The 23937-nt window shown below is 44.1% G+C and overlaps 3 protein-coding genes across 4 annotated transcripts; 1 reads left to right on the top strand and 2 right to left on the bottom strand.

Moving 5' to 3' along the window:
* Positions 1-78: 78 nt before the first annotated feature.
* slc25a29l (solute carrier family 25 member 29-like) lies at positions 79-10210 on the bottom strand. Its single transcript, XM_080012489.1, has 4 exons — positions 9806-10210; positions 4355-4398; positions 3085-3168; positions 79-2353 (listed from the first exon to the last, which is right to left on the bottom strand). Exons 1-4 carry the CDS (start codon positions 9837-9839, stop codon positions 1592-1594), a joined length of 924 nt encoding a protein of 307 aa, XP_079868615.1. The 5' UTR covers positions 9840-10210; the 3' UTR covers positions 79-1591.
* A 3242-nt stretch (positions 10211-13452) lies between these two features.
* slc25a47b (solute carrier family 25 member 47b) lies at positions 13453-18116 on the top strand. The gene is made up of 6 exons (XM_080011949.1): positions 13453-13713; positions 13912-13955; positions 14073-14144; positions 14467-14649; positions 16314-16581; positions 16709-18116. Exons 1-6 carry the CDS (start codon positions 13677-13679, stop codon positions 16984-16986), a joined length of 882 nt encoding a protein of 293 aa, XP_079868075.1. The 5' UTR covers positions 13453-13676; the 3' UTR covers positions 16987-18116.
* A 139-nt stretch (positions 18117-18255) lies between these two features.
* On the bottom strand, positions 18256-23090 carry wars1 (tryptophanyl-tRNA synthetase 1). 2 transcript variants are annotated; one of them, XM_080011948.1, is made up of 11 exons: positions 23028-23090; positions 22226-22339; positions 21771-21984; positions 21536-21644; positions 21186-21305; positions 20865-21047; positions 20648-20748; positions 20439-20551; positions 20145-20318; positions 19353-19493; positions 18256-19260 (listed from the first exon to the last, which is right to left on the bottom strand). In XM_080011948.1, the coding sequence occupies exons 2-11, from the start codon at positions 22337-22339 to the stop codon at positions 19108-19110; spliced, it is 1422 nt and encodes a 473-aa protein (XP_079868074.1). In that variant the 5' UTR covers positions 23028-23090; the 3' UTR covers positions 18256-19107. The 2 variants fall into 2 exon arrangements, with proteins under 2 accessions (XP_079868074.1, XP_079868073.1); XM_080011947.1 differs by having other exon boundaries at positions 22979-23046.
* Between the last annotated feature and the right edge of the window lie 847 nt (positions 23091-23937).

The following is a 23937-nucleotide window of genomic DNA, read 5'->3' on the forward strand; positions in this document are numbered from 1 at the left end:
GTGGTAGCAATGTTGCCCAAAGGATGACCAAATAAATAGCTGTAAAAAAAAAAAAATGTATAAAAAGAAATGTTTGTGTATAAAAATGTTTATCTGGGTTTTATTCAGGCATTCATTCAGAAAACGACAGATTGTTTGATACAAGATACAGCCAAGATACAGACAAACAAAAGCCCTTTTATAAACACTTCAGCAATCTCATTCATCTAGTGGTCACGTAGTCAGACTCGACCAGAGGAAAGCCCCTGTACTCTGGAAAAGGCACATCATCAAGTCCAACACTGACCAATAGAATAGATGCAGAACTTTGTACAATCAGATGAATTAGAAACCCATGCTCAACTTCCAACCACACATGCAGTGTGGTAAGAATGCTGAAAAGTTCAACCCGCTGATTACTTTTGCTGGAATTGTAACAGTTAAAATGAGTAAAAACCTCTCACGAGGACACTGAAATCAACTTAAAATCGAAAGTGAAATCCCCTAAGATTGAACATTTCCCCCCACATAATTAACTAGACATCCGTAATTACATGTACTGTAAATAACATGAGTAACACAAGGGTGCTTTCTTTGAGGAAAAAGAAACCGAATACTGGTTCAGTTAACGCAACAAGGCAACGTAACAAAATATTCCTTTATAGTTATCGTGGCGATAACTTCAATTCTAGGCTTAAGTGAAAGATCGGCAAAAGCAAGAGCTAGATCCTTTGACGGGCGACAGTTAAGGAGGATGGAGAAGCAGGCTACAGTCCATAGTTTAAAAGAGTCCTTTGGACCCTACAGTACGATGACTTTTCAGAGGAAGGTTTCATTCAACCACACAAACAGGGTGCAGCCTCGCAGAATAATCCTTAAATACATATAAATACGACAATATCTACAGATATAATGTACACGTGAGCCCGCCCTTGTATCTGTAACCATCATTTTAAACGATGCCTCCATTCACCGAGCTTTTTGTGTAATTTTTGCCCATTGCAGGTATATAGACTGTGCAAATGCATCGTCTATAACGTAATTATTCAATTGTATTATTTTCTCATCTGTTTTATTACGTCACAACCAATTGAGATAGAAAGCCTGGAATTGTCGCCCTTTGCAATTAAAACAACCACGAGGATTAATTTGGGTTTTCAATTACATTTTGAATGAATACCCAGAACACAGAATTAAAGTCATTGATTCAGGTTGTTGACTTGAGCATTGAGTCAGACAGTGAACTATGCACTGCCACTGTAACTGCTATAGTAACTCGTAAGGTAACCAACAACTCTCCTAATTTGTTAAAATCGAAACAGGAAAAAAACTAAAACCCTTTTAAGAGCACAATATTTACAAGCACAGTTGTAACATACACACACACACACACACACACACACTCTCACACACCCGCTCGCTCGACTGGAGCCGCAAGGATCAAATTCCCTTTGATAAAAGCTTTTCTAGAGTCAGTTAAACTTTCCCACATTGTGGAAATAAAACTGATCACAGATCCGCTTTGAATCTGCAATATCCTCTACACTTCCCGACGGTCGACGGAAGCAGGTCGGCGTGCTGAAGCCACCGGAGCTCTACCTCCAGCCGCGGGTCACATGCTGGTGGGCTGCGCCTGGGGCTGCAGCGGGACGCTCGGCGACTCGCAGTCCTGAGCGCCGCACGCCTCCCCGTCGCGCATGTACATGAGGACGAGAGTCACGGTGGCGAACGTGGTAGCGTTCACCGGGAACGCGCGCAGCAGCGTGGACGTCAGGCCGCGCGTGAACACCCTCCAGCCCTCCTTCTTCAGGCTCTGCCGCACGCAGTCCATGATGCCGCTGTACTTGTAGACGCCGCCGACGCCGTCCGCCTGTAGGCGCGACTTGATGACGTCCACAGGGTAGGTGGACAGCCAGGAGGCGATGCCGGACATCCCACCGGCGAACAGCAGCTTGGGGATCATGTACGGGTCCTCGGGCTCGCACCCCAGGGAGCGTGTCAGGGTGTCATAGGCCAGGAAGTAGATGCCGAAGCCCGGCGCCTCGCGGATCAGCGTGGTGACCATGCCGCGGTTGATGCCGCGGATCCCCTCCCGCTTGTAGATCCTCACCAAACAGTCCAGGGAGTTCTTGTACATCTTCCTTTTGGACTTCTTCTCGCCGGTCCCTTGCAGCTGCATGCGCGTTTTGGCGAGCTCCATGGGGCAGCAGATGACGCACTGGATCACTCCGGCCGAGGCTCCGGCGAGGAACTGGTTGAGCGGCGTGTCGCGTCCCAGCTTGCGCATGGCGTTGCCCTGGACGCCAAACACTATGGCATTGATGAAGGTGAGACCCATCATGGGAGAGCCTATGCCTTTATACAGACCCATGATCTACGGACAAAATTAACATGTATGAGTGCGATGGCAAAGAAAACACAAGGATGTTCAGGTTACCTACATGAAATGGGTCTTTCAGTCAAGCAGGAGGGAGACGACATTTGAGCACACGGAGTAGAGTTTCCAGTGAGCACCCTACGTGGACGGCTGGCTCCGTCTAATTCAGGTTGAAATTGAGTCCAGCCAGGCCTAGCGCTCATTGAAAACACACCATAAATACACCAACACCATCTAGGCACAGACGGCTATACGGTAGTCTACTTAACCCAAATTTGTCTGGGGTTTGGCCGAGACATTGGATTGGAAATAACAGTTCATGCATGCGCCAATGAATATTATGTCACCCTCTGCTTTCATGGAACTATGTTTCACACTAAGAGACCATGAATACTCCACTGGGCTCCAATGGCAAGATATGCAAGGCTTTATTTAGCCCATACAGGAATATGATACCCCCCTTCACCACACACACACACACACACACACACACATTGGTCCAGGGAGACTGTTCCCACATCGAGGAACACGGCAGTAACTGGACACTTTCCCCGCTGGCCGGTCCTCCCAACAGCCCGACAATTGATATTGTGCTGGGCGTGGTGAGAACCACTCTGCCCCCAATGCCTGGATCACGGACCGCCGCCCCGATATACACGGGCGACGAAACGGGCCGCTGGGTCGCGTCTAAACCCAAACTACAGCACAAACATAAGGCGACTTCTTACCGACTCCTGCCGCACGATGGACTGGAAGCAGTGGAAGGTCCCACGGTACAGAGGTTTGTCCACATTCTGAACTTGAAGCCTCACCTGGAATGAAAGGCGTCAATGTTAACAATGCAATCCAAACACGAAGCCGCGCCTGATTAGGACAGCTGCCAAAGATCATAAAAATGACACAACATCTTGTAGCAAAGTTAAAAGGAAGGCGGGAAGCATCAGTACTTAAAAACAAGTCCTTTCGGGTGTGTGTGTGTGTGTGTGGGGGGGGGGAGGAGGGGGGGTGTTAGGGGTGCAACATGGGACGAGAAGAAACAAACGAGACGAGTTAGTAACAAGACAAGAGTGTCTGTTGCACTTTGTACTGCTTATAACTGAGAAAGAACATTGTGTGAGGAAACAAAATACCTTGACCATACTTACTAGGTTACATATCCGTGGAGAGGTTGTATATTTCTCTCTCTCATCTACAACAAAGTGACACTGTCGCTGTTAAAGACAGCCTCCCCCAGCCCAACAACCACCAGCTCGGGGGAGAAATGACATTGAAAGCAAAGCAGCAGAGCTTCAATCATGACCGCATTCATCTTTTCCCCAAAAAGAGAAACCCACCACCAGTTAAAAGCACCAAGCTCAGTCTTTTAAACCTTTAAGCGACTTAAGTGGACGGACGGAAGGCGTGAGATCGCAAAGTGTGTACTAACGGGACGTGGGAAAACTGCTTTGGCATCGACTAACTTCGCAGGAAGCGCGTTACCGTCGATGCCGGGGACAAAGTGACTTTAGTGCATGGCACAGAATGACTGCTTCGTCTTTTTCGTACTTCTTGAAACGTCAGTCGATCGAGTATTTATCGGAATGCAAGGGTCAAACGGCCAATATTGTCAACTAAAATGAATTCCTCAAAACGTATTCTTAAACAGTGATTTGAACCAAAATACAATGTTGGTCATTTAGATAGAACATTGCCCTTTGGTTGGGTTTTGCCTGTGATTATTTATTTATAAAGAACCTTTAGGTCCACATATCCTATCCCACAGCCCATTATCCTAACTGGTAACCCCCCCATTGTTATCAGATCACCGTATACCACGGTTCAATATTGTTATATCCGTAATATCTTAACCTCATTAAGACACGTGGTTGACGGAAGGTTATGAGAGAACATCGCTTCAAAGGGATTCAGACTCGCTCGGGCAAAATTCCTCGGATCTATCGCTCACTTCCCTTATTACAATACAGCGAAAAAGACCGCGATGACGGGGTGTAATCTCACCTTTACAGTATCGAAAGGATGTCCGACCAAAACACCAGCAGCACCTGAAAGAAAGGTACGACGTTATATATCGTCAAGACTTTACATTTTGGGGAGGAAAAACAGCTTGTTTAATGCATCGGCGCGGATGTGTTTCAAGTGTGAGCGGAATGTTCAAATTCATTCAAAATGCCGATGTATGTGATTAGGAACGGCTTATTTTGTCCACGGTTATGTTATTGACTGCAGTTGAAGGTGCACCAGCACACAACAACATGTGTCACAGGTCACAGGTGCACATACAACAACTGCCTGTGTGTCTTTGTTTTGGACCTCGCATACATTTGTCCCAGTAAAGAATGTTCCAGCCTAGATTGCCCAGAGCGGAGAACGTGTGGGAGCATATCCACACGGATTATAGAATTTAACTACGAACCGTACACGGTTTCTTACCAAATCGGTTTACAAATGTAAAACTGTATGTTATCTGTGAAAGCATTCCCTGCAGATAACATATGGTATAATAAATATAATTTGAGGTGACCATTTACATTTCTGCGCATCTCAAGTTCTTGAACCTGAATCTGTAGACAAAAACATGCGGAAATCTTTGCAAATACCCAGCCCTGTATGCAACTCCAGACATTCCATGATGTGGCTTTATGAAAGGTAGGCATGCCCACACCCCCACTCTGTTTGACAGCCATGATTTATTCAGCTCCAAGTCGCTTAGGAGAGTCATAAATATACGGTACACCAGTGAAATGACGCTGATGTAATAGCGTAGGTGTAACCAGTTATAATGGCGCAAGTTTGTTTGCCTTATACAAACTGATTATTTATGTGTGTGTGTAAAATCAGTAACAACAAAGTTGTCTCACTTTAAAGAAACAATACCAATACCTCCATTGTAACACACACACACACTAGGGAGCCCATCCTTTAAGTACTGGGCCCAGTCCTTGTCACCTGGATGTGAGGCACTGGCTCCTCAGTTTATCTTGCAGACAAATCAGCTGAAAGCCCAAGTGCTGCCATTCGCAGGCCTCCAGTTTGAACAGAATTTAACAGCCTTGGATTCCATAGAAAAGATGATGCCGAATGAGGTTTAACCTGTTGCACGCTTACCCTTTTAAGTCCAAGCCGAAGCGGTGATTTGGTGTGGTCTGATATTTATCAAAATATAATCAACTTAACACTCTTACTCCAAACTGGTTGATACATCTATTTGAATCAAAATCACAGCTACTAGTTTGGTTATTATCGTCATGCAGCTTTTAGATACATCTAAAAACACACAAGATATAAAGAGTATGTTTTTGTATTTTTTTGTTGCCGCCAGAAATGTTGTCCTAGCACACGCTAGAATACACTGACGAACTGTTTTGTCAATACAAAGGTTGTTCATCAAGGTCTTGGGTATATAATGAAGTCAAAATAGTTGATCAAATCTGACGTCTAAATAGGTAAAAACAAGGTTTTATCACAACTGTTCACAGCTTTATTTCAGTTGACACAAGGTGCGAGAGGAGACATTAGCTAATGACCTGAAAATTCATGACCCCCTAGTGGGGACCATTAGGGGTGTGGGAGAGAGATGCAGTTTTGGCCTGCTTGCTGGTGTAGGTGCAAGATGATTTTCTGTGGCAGCTTGTAGAGGTGCTTTCATACTGTAAAAACACATTTTTAAAAAGTGTAAGGAAATGTGATATTTACATCATCAGACATATCTCTACAGACTACATCCATCACACCTGGCAGGGGAATGACCCGTTACATACGGTTCACCAGCTCCAATGGGTGTCCTCCATGGAACATCAGTAAGGACCCCCACCAAAAACATGCAGAACATCCTCGTCTGACCGGTGATGGACATTTGTAACTGGTCCCTGGGCGCATCGCTGTCCGCTGCCCACTGCTTCCTGGCTGCCCCCCGGAGGAAGGACAAGCCAGGATGGCTCAAAAACAGAGATCTCATTTCACCAGCCACCATTGACAGCGTGTGTGTTGGTCGCCGTCACTGCATGAGTGCATGTGTTGTGGTGTGTGTGCGCCGTCTGGCAAATAAAGATTCTTCTTCTGGACTGCACATGTACGCACACGCACACGCACACGCACACACACACACACACACACACACACACACACACACACACTCGCTTACTCACATATTTGCCCTGCCTCGAGCACCCTAAGAATTAGGGGGTGAGAAAGAGAGGTCATGGACTCTGTTGTTTGCAGTTCAACACTTAAAAACGGCTACCCCGCAGGTGTTCGGTTTCGCAGTGCCAAATGAAACTAAAAGTTCACATCCGTTTTTATCCACAGATGTTGGACCTCGTGTAGCAACTTGAGAAAATGTTTTTCCAACCCATGCCTTATTCAAATATATTAAAATGTTTTTTGAATACATGTTTTTCTTTTAAGTCTTTAACATTTGCCCCATTGGACTGCATTCAACCACTGCGAGAACTGTAACCATAGGTAAAACAAAAAGGTTGTAAGACGCAGGCTAGGGTTAAGTGGGGAGGAGAACAGAGCTGCATAAATGATGCGTGCTACTGTGTTCAGCTATTGCCTGGATGTGCTGTACAATGCTAAGCTTCCACAAAAGAAAAATCCCATCTCTTTACCCTGTAGCTACCGCCGGTAACGTTCGCTAACTTGACAGTGTTATCGTCGGGGTAAACAGGATTCCATGAAACGGTCTCTCGCTAGCTAAGCTAGCTCTAACTCATTCACCTAGCACTCTGGCTAGCTAACGTTAGCGTTAGTGAACAGATGTACAAGGCGCAGAAATAATTTCAACGTTGGCTTGTGCTAGTAAAAAAAACGTTACTTACTCATCGTCGGGTATTGGGTCCTCAGCTGGATCAATTCTCGATTCAAAATTCTGTCTTTCTTCCTCTAAATCTTCCTCAGTATTAGGACACGATGATTTATCAAATCTGTCCACACATCACGTGTCATTATGCAAAGCAGCAAGTCAGAAAGTCGTGATTCTGAGGTTTCTGGCAATTATTTTGCCGCGTGCGTATGATAAAATCATGCGGCGGTAGAGAGAGATCTGTAAACCAAAGTCAGTTTTTTTTAACACAGGTAAAAAAAAAAAATTGTATTATTATTATTATTATTATTGACCTGAGAGGGTTAAATACTCTTACGGGCAACAGGCAAACAGCCACCCTGATTCCGGGCTCAATCACCGAGACCCAAGACAGGTGTGGCTGCTCAAACAACACCGCAGGGCCTATATTAGCTCCGGGGCAAAGGGGTGCGTCATGTCTTTGCCAATTAGAAAAGAGAGAAATATTATCAATGCTTTAACGATAAGAATGTATGGACCCTTCTCTAATAGCCAGGAAAATATTCTCCTCTTATAGTAGCTTGTATTCCTTCTCCGCCGCTGGCGCAGAGTGTTCTTCAACCACATTGAGGATCGTATCCCCCATACAGGCGGTGACTTTTATGGAGTTCTGTGATTGTGACGTCTCTTGAACTTGATAACACAGTCGTGTCCTTGTCTTTTGATAAATGCCCTGGTATTGACGGCCTCACAGACAACTTCCACAGACATTTTTGGGACCTAAATAGACATAAAGAACCATTATGTCTTCCGTTAAAAGGAAGCCACTCCCAATCTGGCTTTATGAAAGGCAGATCCATTCACAATAATATTTGCTTGATTCTTGTTTTTTTTTTGGCTATAGTCACTTAATAGAAGATGGGGCTTTATTTTATTTCTAGATTTCTATTAAAAAAAGGCCTTTGATTCAATTGAGCACCCCTTTATTTTTCTTTCTTTAAGACTGTTCGGATTTGGAGATCATTTGACAAATATTATGGAGGCTCTATACGACAACACAAATGGCTCTGTCTTGCTGCCTGGTGGCAAATCACCTCGTTTCACTACAACTTCGGCGTCAAACAGGGTTGTCCAATTTTCCCTGTTTCTTCCCCCGTGTCAAACAGCTTTCTGAAGTCCTCAACGTTCTACAATCAATTCATATTTTCCTCCAAAGATTCTGGTCTAATGTTGAATCTGAACAACAGTGAGTTAATGCCAAATTTTTCAACACATTTTCAAGAGGCACTATAATATTCCTATAAAAGCTACTGTGAAATACTTGCGTATTAATATTTCTAAAGATCCGGTTGAAAGTGATCCCTTGCATGTCTGGAAAGTGGTTGTTGAATGTAAGAACAGCTTTAATGCATGGTTCTTAAGAGACATACAGTCTCCTAGGTTGTATCTTTTTGACCAAGATAGAAAGTATTTCTAGGTGTATATATCCAGCATATCCATGAGCCATCCCAAAGACAGCAATTAAAAAAAAATGTACCTAACAGATTGATTATATTTGTAGAGGGCTCATTTATATTAGAATAGCTGATATGATATTAAAGAATATTAAGATGGAGATTTACACACTATTGACTTTATTGATGATGCCATTCCCAACTCTGTTATTAGTTTAATTCAGGGAATTAAAATCAACTTTACCCATGTCATACCATGTCTGCCACAACTTTTAATTTCAGTGGGATAAAAATCCCAAAATTTTTAACAGTATAAACTTATCTTTTGACAGGTTTCCCTTGATACTACACCACTATTTTTTCATTACAAAGCACACAATATGCACTAATTATTCATCAAACTGGCAATGACGGTCATAATGTGCTTAACTACCGTGCTATGTACCCATCCCATCAGCATCGCCTCCCTTTCGACCTGTGTGTTTAATTCTTCTTCATCAGGGGATGATTCATGTTACTCAAGACTTGTGTTCGACGTCGTCCTCAGTTTCGCACAACTTCCGCCTCGATTTCGCTGTCATTATCACCGTCTAAGATTAGAGCGAGGGCTTCAGGTCCAGCAGCCTACCTTTAGTTCAAATAATAAAAAAGGGGATGGTCTTTGTGTGTGTGTGTGTGTGTGTGTTTCCTCTTCTTTATACTAGGAGCTGCTGGTTCATTAAGGTCTACTCTCCTTTGCGGTCCAAACTGGACGAAGCATCACAATGGCAATCACAAAAACATCAGTACGTGGATATTCTATGTACGTGTTAATGACCCCAAATCTCAGGCTGAAACAAGTGTGCGTGTCCTGCATAAATGAAAAGGTTAAAGAACCACGTGTGCGGAACCCGGATTAAAAAGCGGGTGCTGTAGCGCCCGCACGCCGCTGGGTGTCGCCGTGGTCCCCCCCCGTCTCTTTTACGCCTTACTCCCAAACCGGAACCGCGCACCCCTTCCGCCTTCAAAATAATCTCGATGGGAAACACGAACGTATGGACACGTTAATATATATATATATTATTATTATTTTATTTTATTTTTTTTTTTACTATGCTCCATTTTTTTTTGTGCGATACACAAACTTGGTGTTAATTCCGCGGGGCCAAGAAGAAAGAATTAAAAACGATCAAAAAGTTTAAATGTCAGCAAACACGTCGGGAAGCTACTCACCTCCTGCACACCCCGCAGCGAAGTCCAGTGCCATTCCCTCGCAAATCGAACGAGAAGGAAGAACTTTTTTTCGGGTTTGGTTATTTTTTTTCCCCCTCTTTTTTTTTGGGGGGGGGGGGGGGCGGGAGGATCCGAAAAGGGAGTCCTACAGATAACCGCTAACCCGGCTACCCTGGTGCCTCGGCTCAGTCTTCCTCTTGTCCGGGTTTTTTTTTTTGCGGGGGGGGTGGTTTTAAGACGTGGCTGTAAACCTCCCTCTCCGCGTCGCTCTTGCCGCGTCGTGAGAATCGCTCTCCTCCTGATGCGCGGGATTACGCACGAGTACAGCCCTCCCTTGTTTTTTTGGGTTAAGTGCCCCCGGTTGTCTTTTTGCCGATGGTGGTCGTGTGGAGGCGGCTTTTACCTTTTCTATTTCTGTGTCTGATGGAGGGTGGGAAGGGGGGGGGGGGGGGGGGGGAGGAAAGAAAAAAAAAAAAAAAAAAAGACGCGTGTTTGTCCTTTTTGAGGAAGCCCAATGGCAGGGCGCGGCACTAGACAACTCCCCCAGCGGCTGCTGTCCGCCCCCCGCAGCCATTGGTTGCCGCTGGGGAGAGCCTGAGCTAGTAAGAAGTAAAGAAAAAAAAAAAAATATATATATATATATATATATATATATATATATATAAAGTACAAATACCATACATACATTAAAGTACTGCACTCAGGAGTGGCCTGGTTTTAAAGTGAAAAGCACCCCATTGACATTTCTTCCTGAGCAAATGTAGGAAAGTGTTCTCAAAGTATTACAAAGCAAAGGTACTTGTGACCTAACCGGTATGGAGCGCTTGGCCGTGCCCCTTCCTGCTGATAAGTGCTCCGGCTACAGATCCTGATTCACAGCTCGTTAAATGTGTAGTATCTAACCCGTAAAGGAAGGCACCCCCGCTCTGCAGGTATGTACCAGCAGGTGCCCGTTTCCGAAGACTATTTTAATACCTCGGGACTTCTTCGGAATGTTTACACCGACAATTTGCACAAACCACGAGTATATACATATATATCTATTAAACTATATATTTTGTAATAAAATAATCTCCGTAATGTTGACAGCAGTTCTTCCGGTTTCCCTGGTGGTTTGTGCACAGCGCCCCCTCTCTTTCAGGAGGATGTCGCCACGGCAACGCGTCAACGACACTAATACTAAGTTTGTTAATATCGCACATGTCACGTGGAGAAATTGCACCGGATTTAACACCGCACGTTCCTGGGTCCCCAGCGACGCAACCCGCCAAGCGTGAAGTCAATCGGATGAACGGTTGTCGGGATAATCGAGGGACATGACAAATAATCTCTTGAACTCGAACTTGAACTTGAACATACAAACATCATTCGTACAGACAGACGGACAGAGTTCCCGTCTTTATTAGTTGTTGCTTGTTTTTGCTCTGAGTTCTATTATTATTAATCTTCTCTACATTTTTTGTGCCAAAAGTGTCTGAAACGCGGCGATCGCAGTATGCGCCTACACGGTTGAGGTCTCATCGGGACCGGGACGTTTCAGATCTTGTGGTTCAAGTTTGATCAATATCGATGTAGATACGGAGCAGCAATTGGTGAAAAACGGTTGATTGGTTTGAGAAGTGGGGCGCTTTGTGACATTTTCACCTGGTGTTACATAAGCCCGGTTCTCTGGGCGCTCGTTCGCATTCGGGGAGTTGCGCTGCGTGAACCTGGTTTCTTTGCGTGGGATCCATGCTTGTTCTCAACGACAGACCGGCGGAGCCTATTTAAACTCAGAAAGTTGGAACTTGTGCTGCGTTTTACAGAACTCCACAGAACCCCCAAAACTGTCCGTACAAAATAATGCTGTGTTTTTGTGAGATTAGCACTACAAGTATTATCTCCCAACCAATTATCGTTACGCAAGTTCATAGGTCGTCGTGGGTAAAGGCCAAGAAACTGTCAACAAACACGACTATAGAAGCGCTTTGTGTGATGCTGGCGGTCTTGTGCTCCGAAAAACATAAATAAAAGAAAGAAAAAGCGATTGTCGACCCGTTCCAGAGTGGATCCGATCGTTTGGACAACCCGGCAACGGTCGAACGATCTGATTGTACGTCCGTTGCTTCTGTTTCCGTTGTTTCTGTTTCCACCTCAACGTCCTCCCCCGTGCCTCCCGGACGGACTCGGTTTATGGGCAAGCTTGAAACCTTAAACTTACTATGCTAAAACCATCATTTGTCAAAAACCATATGACGCCGACTGTTGAATCAATGTCTTGCTGCAAAGAGAACCAGAGGGAAAAAAACTGCAGGCTGCCTTTAATGTATGAAAATTATATCTCAAATGTGTTAAATATAGCTTGGACAATCATTGTGGAAGAACATACATACAGTATATCTCTAACATATGCTATTTTCTCATGTCTGTGTGCTAATCAAATAACCATTGCACCTATTTTTTATTTTTTTGTGTGGCCAGTTCTCCGAAAATGTGTACCCCAAACAAGATTCCTAAACATGGATCATTAGTTGCTTCTTCAAGGGGGGTTGTGCTTGAAGGTCACATACCCTGTACTAGAATGCTATGAGGCACAAAGAATGTTTTTTCTATTCAGAGGAATGCTGCTCTCTATGTCCCTCAATGCAAAGGGTTAAACCAAAATGTTAATCGGCTATCAGGCCGTGTCCTAAGAACAAGGAACTTTAAGAATGAGACACGTTCTCTTTAACTGTGTAGTTACACAGCACTTTTCACCAAATATTGTTTCAACAAGAGCTTGTGATATTGATCTACTGGTGCTCAAATAAATTATTTGTCTTTAAATTTTATGAAGGCCCTTACTTGAACAGTGAATTTATTAAATCAATTTTAGTTTATATGAATTAACCATGGGGCAATGATTGCCAAACATTATATCCCAGTTGCAAACAATACCGCCTTTTCCCTCAGAGTCAGTAAACATTATTTGATATTCATATAATTATTTCGATTTTTTTTTTTGTTTAATGTACGCCATTTTGATGTTTGGTTATTACAGAGAGAGAGGGGGGTGGGTGGCTTATTTCTCTTATAAAGACCAATTGCCCTTTGTAGGGTTAGCATCATAATGAGGTGGAAAGTGCTTAATAAAACAAAAACATCAATATGTCCATATTCTGTACAGAATTTCATGAGCCCAAAAAAGACAAAGTCACCTGGCCTCAGGCTGAAACAATTATGTTAACCACCAACAAATGATGTTCATGACCTTTTAGTCATGACAGACACCTAAACTCGGGTCAAATCCGTCCAATTTAACCCAGAGAGAGTGAGTGAGTGTGACAAAATAATTCTAATTTAAACTATACTGAACTTTATTGTGCAAGGGTCCAAAATTATAATATAGATCGTTGGGCAGGATGAATGTCAGGATAAGTTATCTTAGTGTATTTCATTTAATTTTGTTTAAAATATTGAATTGTATTTTATTATATATTTTTTAAAATTAAAATGTATTTGACTTTATTTAATTTAATATATATATCTTTTTTTTTTAAATTTCATTTCATTTCATTTCAAAATCTCCCAATTCCTTTTATTTGAACCTCCATTGACTCGTGTTGCAACCCGGGCTGGAAGCGGCGCGACACCGCACCACGTGTCTGATGTTTGACAGGTGACGTCACAGCCCGTGCGGCGACCGGTGAGGTGAAACGTCACCGCTCCGTCGAGCCGCGTTCCTCTTTTCGTCGCTACGTTTTTTTTGTTTTGTTTTTTTTGTTTGTTTGGTTGTTGTTGTTTTTTTTTGTTTTTTTTTCCTCTTTTCAGCGGAAAAGTCCGGCCCCGGCTTTCCGCGCTCCAGGCGTCGACTGTGCGGCGCGTCGTCCGTTCCGAGTCGAGCGGGGGAAGGATGCATTTCGCGGATTTCGTCGCCGGTTCCGTCGGAGGTATCCTGCGGTTACGTCACAGCGAAGCGCCTCGCAGTGCCGCTTGAACTGTTATTACTCTGACCCGCGCAGTGTTAAGTCGTCGGCATCAAACCCTTGTGTATCTGCTCTCACCTTCTTTTTTTTTATGTTTGTATTTTTTTTTTTTTAAACATGTGACTTCTGTGTGACATGTGTGTTTCTGTGAAACGTCCCCAGGGGCGTTTGGCGTCGCCGTGGGTTACCCTTTGGACACAGTGAAGGTAACGCCTGAAGCTCTGTAACCATCTTGATCTCATTGGGGGTTCCCCCCCCCCCCCCCAATGTTTTATTTCTTTTTTTTTTCCATACAGTACAAATTGATGTGCTGTTTGTTGCAGGTGCGGATACAAACCCAAAACAAGTACCGGGGAGTGTGGCATTGCATCTGCTCCACATGCAGGACCGAAGGGGTGAGTGTATCGTCATCTTCACAACGTCAGGCTCATCGTAACCGCCGTCCCCGCTGTACATTCTCTTAATGGCGCCGGCGTCTTGTGTATGAAGTGAAACGACGGTGAAGTTTGTGCATGCGTGGAACCCCTCTGAAGGGAGCCACCGCCCACCGAGCCCACCCCGAGAGCCCGCCCGCCTCGGCGCTCAGGAGCCGTTGTCACGCCGGCACGCCCGTGCGGCGCTTGTTGTGCGGTATCAGTATTTGTCTGCCCAACGCGACCGTGTTTTGTCGAGCCCCCCCCCGCCCCTGCTAACCCCGTGAACAACGCTGCGCCGCAGGTGAGAGGCTTCTTCAACGGAATGTCCACGCCCATCGCCACCGTGTCCCTCGGCTCCTCCCTCCTGTTCGGGACCTACAGGAGCGCCCTTCAGTGCCTCGGCCAGCTGCGACACGGGACCCTAGCCGTCAGACCTGAAAAGCTGGATGTCTTCCTTTCGGGCTTTGCCGGTGGAGTTGCACAGGTATTAACACTTTGGCTTTGCTTGTAATTACTTTGGGAGAGTCGCTCCTGTACGTTGAGGTGGTATTAAGGGATAATAAGAGATACATCGGCGCACCTTATTCTCCCTGCTTATTTCCATGTTTTATTTGCTGTTGGATTATTTACAAGATTCGCGATGACTTTATTTGTCCCGAGGGGAAGTTTGTCTTGGACACAAAGGCTGGCGCCTAAAAAATACATTAAAGGGCCAGTAACAGACCTGAAGAGCATATCGCAGACAAGTGCAGACATAAAGTGCATTCCACCACGTGCAAAGCATCCCCTCATTCCACACCCTTCTTATGTCCTGAGTTGAGGAGATTCACTGATAGAGGGATGAAAGCGGCCGGCTGAACAGGACGAGCCTGTTCAGCTAGTCTCCTCAAAGAGCGTTCCTCTGACTGACAGGCCGTTTATTTGTGATTTCACCAAACCACACCGGGATTCCGTAACGTAATATGCTCTCTATCACGGAGCGATAAAAAAACATTGGTGCCCTCGGTCCAACACCCAGAGTCTGCCCAAAGAAAACCCCTGTTGGATCCTTGTGCATAGAGAATTCACATGGACATTCCAAGACAAGGCACAGTCAGTACGTACACCCAAGTATTTGTAAGAATGAACCTGGGAAATTGTGTTTTGGATCAGCAGTGGAGAGTGATCCCCCCCCCGGATGTTCTGGATCAAAAATTTTCCTTATTGTCGACGACGAGACGATGGTCATCACGCCGTTGCACAAAATGTTGAACCCCCAAACCAAAGCCAGAAATGCCAGCGTCTGTTTCTATAGGTCGCGAGATGGCGGCGTCGTCAGAAAAGACATGACATTAGAAGTGCTGGAATGACTGCGTGTACGACCGGTTGTTGACACAGTAATGCAAACAGATTGGGAGAAGTTGCATATCGTGGAGGAAGGCCTGTGTTAATGACTAATCTCTTGTCACACAGCAGACGGGGAGAGAGGGGTGTGCAGTGACACAGAGGGGCTTTTAGATGTAAATATACGTATGTCATTACAAAGTAAGTACATTTTCTAAGTCGGTACGTTTGTTACTGATACTGGGAATGTTTTCTTTTTTTTCTCAATGTCTGTGTATATTATTGAATACATTTCTCATTTCAGAAATTCTGATAATCAACTTAAAATTTTGGAAAAGTTGCTTTTCTTACTTATAGCTGCTTTTGCCTTCTTAATCTCTCGTCAAACAGCAAGAGAGTGAGATGCTTGAATGTGTACATCCTGTAACACCCGTTCACCACCGCAAGAGCTTCAAGAGCCAAGCTTGTCTAACAAGTGCATGTGCTGCATTTTCTCTGCTTAGCTCTCGTCAAAATTTGAATAATTGTATAATAATAATAATAATCATAATTTTATAATAATAGAATTAGAATATAATTTTACATTAAAAAAATGCAAAAAACTAATTCCTGATGTTCAGCAAATCATCCACGGTGGCACGCTTGTCTGGCCTCTTATAAGTAGTTTAATTCGGCCCTGCGTACAACTAGTCTCGCGACCCTTTCGGCGAGCAGGCGGGCACCGTGTCACGCGCCCTCCCGTGCATGAGGATGTGACCTGGTACGAACCGGGCCTCGCGTCCTGAAGTCTCTCTCTCTCTCTTCCGTTTGCGCTCCCCTCGCAAGGTGTCGGTCATGTCGCCGGCGGACATAGTGAAGGTGCGTCTCCAGTGCCAGGTCGTGCCCTCTCAGGGGTTTACCGCCGAGAACCCCAAGCCCAAGTACCGCGGCCCCGTCCACTGCCTGCTGACCATCGCCCGGGAGGAGGGCGTTCGGGGGCTGTACAAAGGAAGCCACGCGCTGGTTCTGAGGGACGGGCCGTACTTTGCCACTTACTTTTCCATCTACGACGCCGTTTGCGGGAAGCTGTCGACCCCGGGGCAGACCGGACCAGGTAGATGAACACCGCCGCAAACGGACACATAGAAGGTCGGAGAGAGAGGTTCTTGTTTTTAGGGGAAAAAAAGAACCGCACGTCGGTTGTCTCTTCCCCGCGTCTGAATAACGTTTGCTCCGTGCAGAGTGGAAAGTGATCCTCCTGGCTGGGGGTCTGTCGGGGATGTGCGCCTGGTTCATCGGCACGCCCATGGACGTGATCAAAGCTCGTCTGCAGATGGACTACATGGGCGAGGCCAAGTATCGGGGCATCTTCCACTGCTTCGTGGACAGCGTTCGCAGCGAGGGGACCCTCGTCCTCTTCAAGGGAATGGGACTCAACTGCATGCGTGCCTTCCCCGTCAGCATGATCGTGTTTTCCATATATGAGTTTGTGCGTCGCACTCTGAGGCCTTCGACTTAACAGGCCGAGCAGCCGGGCTCCCCGCTGCGCCTTTTCACTTGATGTGTCGGAACGATATGCAGTGCTTATTTTTTTTTTTTTAACATCTTACGTTTGTTTTTCCGATGTACCGTAGAAAACCCGGTGATTTCTGAGAATTTGTTTTCCCGAGAGGATTAAAAGGCCACCCTCGGCCGATTTTCCAGGGTTTCTCCAAAGGAAAATGGAGGTGCGGTTAAAAAAACAAAACGTCATCACGTTTTATCAATACCATGGCAATAAGTGGGAAACGAAACCGATTCTTGCAACACAAAGTCCGTATTTACAGTAGCTCTATGACAGAGAGCGAAAGTGAACGTAGTATTTAGGGATTATTCTAAAGATGTCTGACTCGCACGAAAGACCTTGTCAAGTCGTCAAAAGGCTGTAGGTAGTAAGTCACGAAAAAGGCTGAAGTTTGAGAAAATGCGTTTACTTCATTGCAGCAGGGAAGGCACGAGACAAACATGAAATACTGGAGGTGGTCTTTAATGTACTGTATGACTGTATGAAAAGTCACATTTAACGCTGCTGTAATTTTTAAGGTGGTTCTCGGATATTAACTACTCTTTTTTTTTTGTTGTTTTTTTACTTTGGAAATTTAAACTTTTTATGAGAGAAATCTCATAGAGATCTTTGACCTACTCTATCTTACTATCAAGTCTCTTGCTCTCTCTCTGAAAAATCATTATTTGCCGCCATTCGCTCAGTCTCGATTGTGTTGGATCATATCACTGTCACCACTTGTTATTCTTTATCTTTTCATAAGGAAGCAGATTTACATTATCTTGTCACATGAGGCAGTTTATGCTTGAAAACACCCAAACTGTCTCGTGTGTCTGAAAACTACCTCAAAGCAATATGTATGCTAACATTTAACTGTTGCGTGCACAACTACAGAGAGTTACATAATAATTACAAAATTAGAGACTAATTTGACTGATGCTGTTTTTTTTAATTAAGGTTCTGCGATTTTAATTGTGTGAATTGTTTGAATTCATCTAACAGACTTATCTTTTTGGTGGTGCCTGTGTGTTGTTGAAGTGTATATAATGGAATTATTTAAATATCATATATAAATGTATTTTTATTTAACAAAAAATAAAAAAGGGTCAACTAGAAAATGGCGTTGTTTTAATGTTTTTTATGTTATCATCATAATCAGTTGTGAGGTGGCGTTATTGTTATGTATGTTTTATTAATGTGATTAACAGTTAATTAATCATTCCACAGACTCAGTGGCATTCAGTTATTTTGAACAGATTTCCGCGGGTATGGCCCGGAGGATGGAGGAGGTCGAGTGAGAAGTTGTAGACATGAAAAGACCTTCAGAGTTTCCATCATTTTGCACGGTTGGACTTTTACAAGAAATCTCAATGGTTCAGTTAATTTCAAAGATTAATGATGTGCGATATGTATATATATATAGATAGATAGATAGATGAGTACTCATACCCTTGGAGAGCGGCAACGTCAGCTATAGGTGACATAATATAGTATGAACCCTGTACTAGTCCATTATGTAAGACGTTTCACGCAATAGTATAATTAAACGAAATGTGGTGCCCATGCAATCCTGTAATACTCGGCACACAAACATACTGTAAAGTTTATGGTAAGTGGAAAAACAAAAAAGACGTACTGTAGGTACAATGGCTTACCTATTGAGTAACTGAACTGTGCAGTCACGGTACAGCCAACATCATTTTATTCATGTGAAAGCTGACGATCGAAGCAGAAGGTGAATGAATATACACCCTTTGTAGCCCATGCCTTGCTGTGAAATTGTGGTATTAGTCATTAAATACAGACAATAATATGCAGATACCTATGGACCTGAAGTTCCCCCGGGGGATGAATCAAGTCTTATCTGAAATGATCTCATCGCACATGTTCCACAGAATTCCGGTGTAGCGTTCATACGTTTCCTCCAAACTTCTTGAAGACATGTATGTCCATTCAGTTCCCCATTGATGATTTAATATTTTACTATAGACCCGGTATGAACTGTATACTTTCATGGCGATGGCATCGTACAGTGTATGCATAATTACAATGACTTTAGACAGAAAACAGAAAGGATGGCTTGAATATTCTCCCGGACTAAAAGTTCAAAGGCCTGGGGGTCATGAACTGCTTCACCGTCTCCTCTGTGACCTGTTTGCGTTTCTCTTGATGTGCAGTGATCATTGGCTGCAGAGTCTCGATTAAAATCTTCTTCAGTTCCCCTGTGAGCAAAGCTCCGCTGGCGTAGTCCTGGCAGGAAAGGGCACAGGGTTAGAAGAGAGGTCCAAGAGAAAGGAGGCAGAAGAGGGGGGAAAAAAAAAGAGATGACCATCCCTCCCCACCTGTCTGATCTTCTCCAGCTGCTCGTCGTCCTCCAGGAAGAAGGTCAGGTACATGAAGGACACGTCTACGTCTGGGTTTCCGCCGTGCTTCCTGTGTTCCTCGACCGTGTCTTTCCCTCCAGAAAACGCGTGCTTGTTTACCTAATACGTGCAAAATACAGTCAAAGCGCGTCATCGCCTCGGCTTTATGTGGCATCGCCGCCAAAACCCTACCAATGTAACGTCTATGAGATTTGCAAGAATGCCAAAATAGCCTGAATAATATATATAAGTCCACCCTGCTGTGCAGTTATGTCATATATCTAGGATCTCTGAACTGGGCAGCCTTGGCAAAGCAGATGGTGAGTTTAACTAAAGAGCAGAGTTTTACTGGGTGAAAATATTTTATTATTTTATTATTATGTCCTTAAATTGTATGGTCAATCTTTTTTATGTATTATAGTATATATAATAAAAATGGTAAAAATGCTAACTGCTCAGCGGCCAAAACAAATCTGCTGCGTACAAATGTTCTGCTTATAGGCAACTATATCAAATTCTACCTGGAGACGTGTAATATTAAGCATTTCAAGACTGAAGACAATTTAGTATTTCATTGCTTTATCGCTGACATGCAATGTTTTTACATTCAACACAAACAAGTCACATGACCACACGAAAAACGGAACCATTCTACGAATTCAAATAGTGACTGCTGGTCAAGATGTTCATTGGTGCCATATTATAAAATCTCAAAGGTTCAGGGAATGTATAAAATTGACTAAAATAAATCCCAGCTAGAACATGCGTCACCTTGTTTTTGATCTGCTTGGCGGTGTCTGTGAGGAAGATGGAGGAGTTGGCGTCACTGGCGCTCATTTTGGTCTGCGCTCCTTGCAGTGCAGGGAAGAAGGTGGAGTGCAGCAGCGCTGGCTTGGGGTAGCCGATCCTGGGAGCTACGTCACGGGTCATCCTAAAGTAGGGGTCCTGAGGGGCGGGGCAAGGTGGGGTGTACAGACATATAATTTCCATGTTTTTCCAGTAGGGTGTGCATGGAGCTTCCTAATTGTGTTGGTAAGCTTTTATGTGTTGGATGGGATTCCCAACCTGGTCGATGGCGCAGGGGATGAGACAAGTTACATCCTTCCGGCCCTTGAAGATTTGTGGGAAAGAATTGCTGAATGATGGGGCGGCCTGGATGGCTGGGAAACTGATTTTTCCTAAAAGAAAAATTAATTGCAACATTTGAGAGTGTAAGCAATTCATTATTAAAAAAACCGAACTTTATACCAAATATGCCATTGATTTTGCCATACCAATGCAGTCACTGTCAGTGAATCCAAAGATGCCTTTAACTTGGTTGAAGGTCACGTGTTTCTGAATCTTTACCACATTTCTATAGAAATCGGGGGATGAACTCCAGAGGGAAGAAATGTAAAAAGATCACAAACTGACTCTATCCAAAGTGTCCCACATCAACATAATTAACTAAATTCTTGGGAATATAAAGAGCCAGGTGGTTTAGTTTGGTACCCCATGTAGTCAAGGTCAGAGAAGATGAAGGTCTTGTTCACATCGAATCCACAAGCGATGATGTCCTTGGCGTTCTCCACCGCAAAGCGGTGACAGTCCTCCAGCGTCAGGTCCTTCCACAGATACTTCTCATCGTCCGTCAACTGGATCACCAGAGGGATGTCAAACACGTCCTGCAGCCATCTTGGAGAACATGCATGGGATTGAGTTGCCATTCAAAATCAATGAAAAAGGAAAATCCCTCTCAGAACATCAGACCAGGAGAGTTAAACGTCGTTGGCTTGTCCTTAATATTTTTCCATACAAACGAAAGATTCTCACTTTGTGAAGATGAAGGGGATGAGGTGTCCGACGTGCATGGCCTGTGACGAGGGCCCCCTGCCCGTGTACAGGTAGAAGGACTTCTGCTTCTCGTATGCATCCAGCACCTGGTGCATATCTCTGATGGGTAGAACACATGAGAGAGGTTTAGGTACGTGAAAAAGATCATTCCCCTCAGTTCTCTTGAAAAAGAAATGTCAATAATGAAAGAATGAAAGCTGAGATAAAAGTTTCAGACTAGGTCATTTTTAAAGATGCATGGTAATGGTAATAGACCACCAATAGAACTTCAACGTGTCTTTTGAGTGGGTACTGATTTTAGTTAATTCCCACATTAAAGAGTAAAGTACCTGTGGGAGAAGAATATTCCCCTTCGTAAGAAGCGGTGTGGTTTCTGCCCCGAGATCTTTTCTATTCTGTCTACGAGCTCCTGGTCGACCTTGCTGCTTCCAAATCGCACTGAAAGATAGCGACACAGGTACGCCAACATATTCCGATTAGAAGCCTTGTCATTATCGCCCTTGACTTTAGAGGAAAGGAAAGGGCGTGATCTGTGGGAGCGTGTGTCGCTCTTAGCCACTTTACCTATGAGCTTATCGTAGTCCACCCCTTTGGCGCTGCTGGTGGAAACATTCCACGGGTCGACGGTGTCCTCCTCAGCACCGTCTCCCGATGGTCCGCCGTCTTGGACGACAGCGTCTTCTGAGGGCGGACATCCGGCTTTGTAGTCGCTACCCGTCGTGTGTTTGTAGTCGACTTTTAACTTCAGCAGCAGCTGGACGGCCGCATCAACATCTGCCTTGGAATCAAAACACAGCGATCGAGTGAGACGGGCAAGGAAGCAGGATCACATATCCACAAATGCCTTTTGCTGGTTTGGTTTTTAGTCATTACTACTTTACTATTACTATTAATGTAAAGCCATTTGAGTTGTGAGTTGTGTATAAAAACACCCTATACAATTAAAGGTTATTGTTATTATACATTGTAAAATAAACATCGTAGCCCAATCAAAATCAATAAAAAAAAAGAATTCTTACCTTGTCAGCCTTAGCTGTTTTCAAGGTTCTGACTTTGTCTCCTTGTGCCGTCAGTTTTTCATAAAGCTCCATGGGACTCGCAGCCCCCACACCATCCCCTGGACAATCCGTCATCTTCTCCATGACAAGACAATGGCATGCGTGAAGGAGGTCGGGCGTTAATAATGCGTTGCCCAAGCTGATATTTCCTCATTAAAAGCAATCATGTGTACAAGATAGACACTTTATTCATTTTCGGGAGGGAATTGCTGCGTCACAGCAGCCCACGTCAGAACAAAAGGCAATAATACTTTAGTAATAAACAAAATGAAATAGAAACACTGGCAATATACTATACCCTTAAGAAATGAACTATAGAAACATTGGAAATATAAAATAAACCTTATGATTATCAATAAACCTCTGTATCAACAATCCACACTGTAAAAAAGGAAACAGCAAGTTTACACACATGATTATACAATCTAAAATCTATTGTATGACAACTACATAACTGTATGACAATCAATTATATATAATTGATATTATACACGTGTATAAACACTATGTCAGGCTTTCAAATACATAACAATCTATGAGTCTATGAGTTACCCATCTAGGAAAGACCCATATGTGAGCGTGCCACAGCTAAGCATAGAACCGCAGTCAAACGCACTATTTTAACAGTCCGACCGACGTGACGCTCAACCGGGAGAGATGTCCCATTAAAACACGTGGCGCTGCAGAGACCTCAGAGACGAAGCGCCGCCATACCGTGAATTACCGTTCAACACGCCGCTGCTCGTCCCCCCATTCAACTTACATCAGCCTGCGTGAGCTGGTGTTCGGGTTACATTATTCCCCCCTGAGACAAGTGCGTTGTACAGTTCCGCACACAATTCGAAAGAAGTACATGGACCGATATAAAATGTTTGTTGTTGGGGTTTTTTTTTTTTTTTTTTTCTCCTCACGGAAACAATTAGACACATCAATTAAATCGTTGTAACCATGTTATTCAAAATTCAGAATAAAGTGTTATCCTACAAAAGTCAACGCCATTCCAGGAGCGCAGGCGGAAAGCTATTTCGTTCCCCATAAGCTCTTGTCACAATAAAAGTTTGCTCCGAGCAGACCGACGCCAAGTGACGTCGACAGTGGCCGGCGTGACATTTATTTTGAAATGTGTTTTGAGGTACATCCGCCAGTGCTGAGAGCGCGTCGGTAGGAGCGACTGGATATCGCGGCGACTGGCGTCTCCGTCTTGGCCCCGCTCAGGTTGACAGCAACGCCGCGAGTTTGAAATGAATTACTTTGGGGCTTTTATTGATTATTTTGTAAATACCAGAGGCAAGTGGCAATGACGACCTGAGGAAGGGTGCCACTGTGTGGCGTGTCAGTGCAGCCTTCAAAATGCCGGTGCGTCCATAACGACCGTCTCTCACTATGACAGATCAAAACTAATGCGTTTATACGTGGACGGCTAAACTCCATATGTTGGTTATGAGCATCTAGAAAGTTAGTTTTAAGTGGCCACAACCACACAAGGTCTCCCTGCACTTGACAATGTTTTTTTCCACAGGTATTTTATTATTTTTTAAATTTTATTATTATTATATTTTTTAATATTACTTTTAGTCACTCTTAGTCGCTCTTGTGCAAACCGTGCACATTTCCAAGCTACTGCAGATGACGCTTTCCCCCCCTTCTATTTCTAAACAGAATTCCGTTAGAAA

The sequence above is a fragment of the Zeus faber genome (genome assembly GCF_960531495.2).
Source record: "Zeus faber genome assembly, chromosome: 13".
Lineage (NCBI taxonomy): Eukaryota > Metazoa > Chordata > Actinopteri > Zeiformes > Zeidae > Zeus > Zeus faber.